This window comes from Arachis hypogaea, chromosome 1 (assembly GCF_003086295.3).
Source record: "Arachis hypogaea cultivar Tifrunner chromosome 1, arahy.Tifrunner.gnm2.J5K5, whole genome shotgun sequence".
Taxonomy (NCBI): domain Eukaryota; kingdom Viridiplantae; phylum Streptophyta; class Magnoliopsida; order Fabales; family Fabaceae; genus Arachis; species Arachis hypogaea.
Genome location: NC_092036.1, coordinates 103,406,965 through 103,414,794, shown reverse-complemented (window position 1 = coordinate 103,414,794; position 7,830 = coordinate 103,406,965). Strand labels below are relative to the sequence as shown.

Here is a 7,830-nt window from a genome sequence, read left to right as displayed (position 1 = left end):
GAGTCGAGGCAGCAGCGGAGAATGTAGTGGTTCATCCTGCAGTTAGTCAACCAATGAACATCCCACCTTTTATGCGTAATTTGGATCTTGATGCCATGAATGCACCAGAATTTCTGGAATATGCAAACATAGGTACGTGATGAGTGAATAATACGTTTTTGTATTTTTATATTTTGGATGGATCAATGAATAATGATTTCTGCTTTCTGTAGGTGTTACTGACCCTGAGGATGAAGAGTTCAAGATCGGAATGGAGTGTAGTTCTAGAAAGTCTGTCGTCACAGCAATCAGAAGTTACACTATCTTTAGAGGATTCGACTACAATGTTTATGAGTCCGAACCACAGACGTTCTATGCAAAATGTAAGACGTATGGACGTGGGTGCGACTAGCTTATCCGAGCCAGCTTGATACAGGAAAAATATTGTTGGGAGATACGGAGATACAATGATAGGCACACGTGAACCATGAAAACGATTTCACAAGATCATTCCAAGTTAGACTCAGACACAGTTGCTGAGGCTATAAGGCCATTAGTGGAGACTGACCCGTCAATCAAGGTCAAATCTATAATTTCGGAAGTCCAGTCAAGGTTCAACTACACCATTTGTTACCAAAAGTCTTGGTTGGCAAAGCAGAAGTCCATAACCAAATTTTTCAGTGGTTGGGAGAAATCTTACCAAACTTTGCTATCGTAGCTCTCGGTCATGGTTCAGAAGATGTCTGACTCTATTGTCCAAATAGAAACACAACTCCTAAAGAACGAGAGTGAGGATAGCTGATGCATGGCACTTCTTTCTCAGAAATCTACAAAGGCATGTTGTTCAAAAAGACGGCGTGGATATGATCTCAGACCGACATGAGTCAATCCGGGCAGTAGTAAATTGTTCCGGTGGTGACTGGCAACCTTCGAGAGCATGGTGGATGTTTTGTATAAGGCATATCGATAGCAACTTCTTAAGGGCATTCAAAGTCCTGCACCTACAAAAACTTGTTGTCAACATAGGGTATTCAAGGACGGTGGAGGAGTACAACATCAACTATAAGAGGTTAGAAGAGCGAGGTGAGGCATATGCCCAGTGGTGCGATGCCATTGGACTTAGACACTGGGTATTGGCATTTGATGATGGTCATCGATGGGGCCATATAACGACAAACCTTGTGGATTGCATTAATTCGGTGTTGACCGGTGCCCGAAACCTCCCTGTGTTGGCGCTCGTTCGAGCAACGTATTATTGGATAAACGAACTATTTATGCGGAAGAGTGTCGAGACTCACGAACACAAGCGTGCTAGATTTACTTACTCTGTATTTGCACAACAGCAGATAGAAGCAAATATGCAACGTGTTGGAAATATAGTTGTGCACCGATTTGATAGACAAAATGAAATATTTGAGGTGCGTGAAATGCCTAATAGAAGGTGTTGGTAGTTGATCTTGCGCGACGGACGTATGACTTTGGGCACTTTCAAGTGGAATGACTACCATGTCGACATGTTATTGTTTGCTATGCCAACCATCGACTCGACGGGCAGCTGTATATGCATTATATGTACAGGATGACAGAGGTTCGTAAGGTCTACAGATTTGAGTTCATACCATTAGGCGATGCAGAGACATAGCCTATTTATTAGGGACCCATGTTGGTCGCTAATTCCGTCTTGACGCGCACGTCAAAAGGTCGTCCCAAATTGACTCGATACCTGAATCAAATGGATTCACGCGACATGTGTGGTCCCCGGATATGCCGCCTCTGTGGTAGACAGGGTCATAGTCAGAGTCGATGTCCTCAGTGTGCTGGATCGAGTGGTGCTAGTGACGATGGTGGACCGAATGGTGCTGGTGACGATGATGGTCCCTCTATCTTTGTTGGTCTTTGTGTTTGTATGTTTAGGTTAATTTTATCAGTTAATGATTTTAATGTTCATCGTGTTTGTATTTTTATATTGAGGTTTTTCCATTCATGTTTTTCTCGTTCGTCGTGTTTGTATTGTTAGGTTAATATTATCATCTAATACCTTTGTGAGTTAAACATACAAAAGATTAACTAAGAATTACATTCACTTAAGTCTAAAATAATATTAAGTTCTAAAACCATACAAAAGATTAATTAAGAGTTACATTCACAGAATTATAAAACCATACTAAACATACTAAACCCCTACTCACTTTTTTCAAACCAACCAGTTCAGTCCCTTGTTCATCATGTCCTGACCAAACCGTGACAGAGTAAACCTATCAGGTGGATTTTGTTTCGTCTGTAGGTCATACGGATGACCCTGGACTGTGTTATCGATAGCCGGAGTGGCCGACCCACCTGCCTCTGTCGGAGTAACCGACCCACCTGTCTCTACCGGAGCAGATGCACCAGGGTTGTACTCGTCAACAACCTCAAAAGCCGCATGCAACTCGATGAAACCACTATCACAAGATGCCTGTCCTAACGTGTGATCAGAAGCAAGACCCCGTATACCAGTGGCCATATCTACTGATGTCCAATGTGGATTATCCAACTCTGATGGTGAAGGCATAGTGGTAAGATCTGGACAACCACCCAAACTAGCGTTGTCCCATTGCTGTATTTGCTCATCTCCATGATTGTCAACGGGATCTGCAATGGGATCGACAGAAAGTCAACCCATTCCTATTCGGACGGAATGTACGGTGTGGGCTGATTATGTTGAGAGTGCCGACTGTGCTGAGAGTGCCGATTTTGCCCAGTGCTGACTATAGACAGCGAGAGGCACGACGATGGTGAGCAGAGGCGAGAGACAAAGAGCGCTAGAGTTGGGGTGCCATTTTGAAAAGTAGTGAGAAAGTGAGAGTGAGAGAGTTGGGGAGGGGACGGGTGGGTTTAGATAGCTTAGGAAGTTTTTGGTCATTTGCAAATGGTTAAATTACACGGTTGGTCCCTATACTTTCACTAAAATTACAAATTGGCCCCTATTGTCAAACATGTGCAGCTCACATGTTTAAAATAGAGAATATGCGGAGAATATTTTGTTAAATCAAACACTTTTTGAACTGTGGGACTAAATTACAAATTTTAATTCTCTTTAAGGACTCAATTACAAATGACCAATTTGCAATTTCACTAAAAGTATAGGAATTATTAGTATAATACCTACAACTTAATTGGCCTCAAGATCACTCACTCACGTAAATAACACTACCATATTTTTCATCACTCAAACTTACTAATAATCATAAGAATGTAAGGGAGAATTTTTTAAACAAACACTAAGTATTTTGATTCATGGAGAGATGATTAACAACATATATATGAAACCTTTTTATAGGCAAACCTTCGTAATAAAATAGTAATTTTTATAACAACTAAACACTAGTTGTAATGATTCAAGAAACAAGTAGAAACTTTGATTAGTCAAATTCCTTGTTTAATTTTGCTTCAAATTCTTAGTCATCAATTTTGAAACTTCCAATTCATGATCCATCGTTCTTCTAATTCAGAGGTGATGAGTGCAACTTGTTCATTTTTCTAATTTGATTTGTAACCTTCAATTTTGACTAAAAGATAATGTTTGACTTGTGATTCTTCTAGTTTCTAGTTTCATTACTTATAATTCTTGTAGTTTCTAATTTCATGATAGTTCTAGTATAGTGTAGTTGTACTATTTCCTTAAATATTCTTGATTTAATTATCTAACAAGGATCAACTGTGTAATTTAATATTTTATAAATTATTATTTTATTATTCATTTATCATGTTTATTAATAATTAGAAATAAAAAAATAACGAAATAGATTTTTCATTGTAGCTTCCATGAATATTTTGACAATAGAATCAATAAGTTTTTTAATCCTTTAATTCGTTACATTTGCAAAACCTAAAAAAACCGTGTTTATTAGTTATACAATCAAATTAAAAGTAATTGAATTTCGATGACAATATGAATTTTTGCAAAATTCAACAGGTTCTTGTTAGGGACGGAACCAAGGTGAGTTTCGATGAGCCTAATCCTTTTGCTAACGAGGGCGAGGAAGTTGCTTCTGTGGCGTATATGAGGTATAGGAGGTGGAAGCTCGATATGATATGCATCTCGTGGCGAGATGTGAGGTGCATAGTCTTCTTGAGCTGAATAAGAACAAGTCTTTCCTTACTTTGAATGCTTTGGATGATTTTGATCCAAGTATTCCGGTGTCGATTGGAGGCAGAAGTTGGAGACTCAAAGGGGAGCTGTGTTGGCCACTAAGTTCAAGAACAATGCTAATAAGCTGCCTAAATGGACTGCGCAGGCTTTGTTGGCCGGCGCCGATATGATGAAGCTGGGATATAATCCATCCCCGTGACTATTTCAATCATGTGATTTTTCCATCCTTATATTATCATTCGAAATTCAATTAATTGTGTTATAATTTCAATTAATTGAATCTTAAAAAAAGTCATGTGAAATTCAATTACTTCTAATTAATTGAATTATTAATAAATATAATTTTTTAATTTTTAAGGATATAATGTATATTAAAGAATAAAAAATTTATTTTGTTATTTTTGTTTTTAATTATTAATAAATATGATAAATAAATAATAAAATAATAATTTATAAAATAAATAATAAATTTTATATTAAAAAATAAATAAATAATTAATTTATAATTAAAATGAAATAAAAAATATTTAATAATTATTAAAAAATTTAAAAAATATATTTTATTATTAAGACTATTTAATAGTCAAAATATTATGCAATCCTCCAATTCTTTGCGGACAACCTATACGTGGATGTCCAACATTAGCTTTCTTAGTTATTCTTTGATTAACTAATTATGAAAAAGAAACGACAAAACATACAAACTTGATGCTTCTCTCTGACACACCGTTATTACTCCATGCACTGCCATTTTTGGCAACATTATGTCACTCCAGCAACTTGCTACATGTCCTCACATGTAGATAATGTTTGTGCCGATAAAAATGCATTCTAATTATTTTTGTGTTGATTAAAATATTTTTTAATTATTTTAGAATATAACAAAAATATTCATGTGACAAAAAAAAAAAAAAAGAGTAGGTCTCTAATCACAACATAGCAGTTTTTTAGGTTTTTAAATTATTTGATTTTGATCAATAATAAGTATTTTTTTAATAAAAAAATAATTCAATTGCATTTTGTTGGTTTACCTAAGTATTATTATGTTATCTTGACTGAAAATCGTTCTTTTTGACAATGACATTGCAGCATTCTTACAAGAATATTGCCATTTAAAAATGGATTTCTACTATAAATTGGACTAGCCATTGCTATATATTCTCGTTCAAATAAAGATACTACAATTGGAACTTTACTATCCAATTCCCCTCCAATATTTTGCAGCATATACTATAAAACTTCCACTCTACTCTCTACATTAAAAATTTGTGATTGGCCTGAACCACAACAATGAGACTTATCCTTCTCCTGATGAAGCTGAATCTCACAAGTGTCTTAACTCTTATACCATTACTGAATAGGATGATACTGAGCTGATATCCTCCTTGGTGGCAATTTGCGCAGTATGTAGAGGACTAAAGCTGAAGGTAGCACCTCAACCACCTGTATTTTCAAATATGAACAAGCTAAGTGAGTTCCCAATTCTTAGAAACTAAAACTCTGGCAGCTATCAATAAAAAATGGGATCATGCTCAGCAGTGTACCAAGTAGTAGATCAAGTCCAAAAGAGGATGATAGAAAACATCAAGAGATGCATCTGAATCGAATGCAGATAGAAAACCCTGCGTGTGCATGCATAAGTGTCATTAAGAAACAAAATCGTATACTATATATACTGCATTATTCTATATGGTCCATGTATGTCAAGAAAACGGTTATCACTTACCATAACACATCTTATCAGAAAACAGGTGAAACAAATAGCTGTGACAGATCCAACCTGCAATATAATGTCACAACTAAATTGATATGAACAAATTCTTCTCAGATTCACTTATTAAATGAGTAATTTATATATCACAAACTACGGAATTCGATATTGTATCAATCAAAATGTCTATCCTTAAAAAGGCTCAAGTCTTAATTTGTTGTGATTTAAGAAATAATTACTTTGAAGCACAAACAAAACAACTGCATGAAAATGCAAAGGTAAGACTCATTCCTCGACATCATTTGCTTGAAAAGATTTTGAAGTGAAGTACCATTTGAATTTTAGAAGTGAAAGCTAGACATGACAAACAGAAATTGTTAAAGGAATAAGGTAAGGATACCTCATGAAGTTTCTTCCTTCTCCCTCTAGATTCGATAGGGAAATGCTTCAGCATGATAAATAATCTAGCAAACATTTCACATATTCCAGCGGCCCATGTCAACCAAAAATCACCAGTGACTAAATGAAACTGAGGCTGTACAAGTATTCAAATAAGACAATGCAGAAACCTCACCTTCCTCCATATAGCAAGAAGCCTAATGCAGCCATAAATGACACAACTGAGGAAAAGAAAAATCTCACTTTAGAAAATGTATATGCATAAACCAACCAACCATTCATACAGAAAGCTAACCTGCAATAAATATTTTTCCGATGAATATCACAACAGTGTTGTCATCTATCCAAAGGTATATCCAAATACAAACCTGAACACAGAGTCACATTTTAGTATACATTCCCTTCAGCTCAAAAACTGGAAAAAGATTTTACTAGCTTCACATAATCATGCAGAAAATACTTGAAAACAATAGAATGAGATAGATACCTACCTGAATAAAATACAAGGCACCATTTATTGAAATATAAACTATCTTGAGCTTATCGGTAGGTAAGCTCCTTGCCTGTTTAATCATTGAAACAAACTCAGACTCTCTTTTCTTCTTTCTCTTGGTTTCAGCATAACTTAATTGTTAATTGAACTAAAATGCATGATCAAATTGAAGTAGAGGAAGAAGCTAGAGTTGCCTGGTGATAAATTTCTGCCCAGAAAAGAACAAGAAGTGTATAGGTAGAGAAGAACAGTAGGCCCGGCAGATCTAACAGCACCAAAACCAATACCTAATTAATTATTCAACATTGAAGAGTAAACATGTAAGTATAAAAGGCAGCATTGGAGCAGAATAGATCTAAAGTTGAAGCAAGCATAAAAAGAAGAAACCTTGGGACGCAAAAGGAAAACCAGCTTGTGTAATCCAAAGACGAGTGCGCGAACTGTGCATTGTGAAAATGGCAAGAGAAAGCAAGAGATTAAATGCCATAATAAGAAGCGCATAAGAGAACACAGTTAAGAGTAACGAGAAGAAAGACCTCCGTTGACAATGAAGTTCATAAGATGGAAAATCTTTTGTGTAGTCCAGCCATATTGAGGAACTCTGAGTTCAATTCTTACCAATTGAATCTGCAGTGTATGAGTGTTGGTCAAAGAAATGGAGGAAGAAGGAGGGCGGAGAGGGGAACTTACGAGGGCGAGGGAGGAGACGAGAGCATAAGCAGCGCAGAGTATGTAGAAAACAGCGTCCTGCCAGAGAGTTGAGTTGCTGTTGTTAGCTTGGTGATGGTGCCATTGCCAGTGGCGCCACCGCAAATACAAAAAGGATGCAGTGTCCATGGCAGCTTAATTGGAAAGGGAAAAGGAGGGATTACGGTTTGATGAATAATGAATTAATGATGATGCAATCTCTCCACCAAACGGTCTTCTCTCTCCCGCTCTCTCAGCTACCAACTGCATTTGGCGCTCTCTTTCTTAACGCTCAACTAAGCTTCAATTTTTTTCTTTTACAACCAACAGATTAATAATTGAAAATGACAACAGAATTATCCCCGCCTGTGGGAGGCACCTTTTTATTTTTCTGACTGGAGGTTGCTGAAGCGACTGTCGTTGCATAAT

The 7,830-nt window shown here is 36.5% G+C and overlaps 1 protein-coding gene across 1 annotated transcript; it reads right to left on the bottom strand.

Moving 5' to 3' along the window:
- Nucleotides 1-5,205: 5,205 nt before the first annotated feature.
- LOC112705679 (tobamovirus multiplication protein 1) lies at nt 5,206-7,753 on the bottom strand. Its single transcript, XM_025756584.3, has 11 exons — nt 7,405-7,753; nt 7,251-7,341; nt 7,102-7,154; nt 6,909-7,001; nt 6,713-6,784; nt 6,517-6,589; nt 6,397-6,442; nt 6,223-6,286; nt 5,838-5,891; nt 5,656-5,733; nt 5,206-5,554 (listed from the first exon to the last, which is right to left on the bottom strand). Exons 1-11 carry the CDS (start codon nt 7,549-7,551, stop codon nt 5,462-5,464), a joined length of 864 nt encoding a protein of 287 aa, XP_025612369.1. The 5' UTR covers nt 7,552-7,753; the 3' UTR covers nt 5,206-5,461.
- Between the last annotated feature and the right edge of the window lie 77 nt (nt 7,754-7,830).

Bases quoted from the DNA above. Each gene is read 5' to 3' on its own strand.
- LOC112705679 (XM_025756584.3), bottom strand. From the start codon at position 7,551: ATGGACACTGCATCCTTTTTGTATTTGCGGTGGCGCCACTGGCAATGG. The intron at 7,155-7,250 runs GTCTTTCTTCTC...CACAATGCACAG, and splicing joins GAACTTCATTGTCAACGGAG to TTCGCGCACTCGTCTTTGGA. The intron at 7,002-7,101 runs GTTTCTTCTTTT...ATAATTAATTAG, and splicing joins TTTTCCTTTTGCGTCCCAAG to GTATTGGTTTTGGTGCTGTT.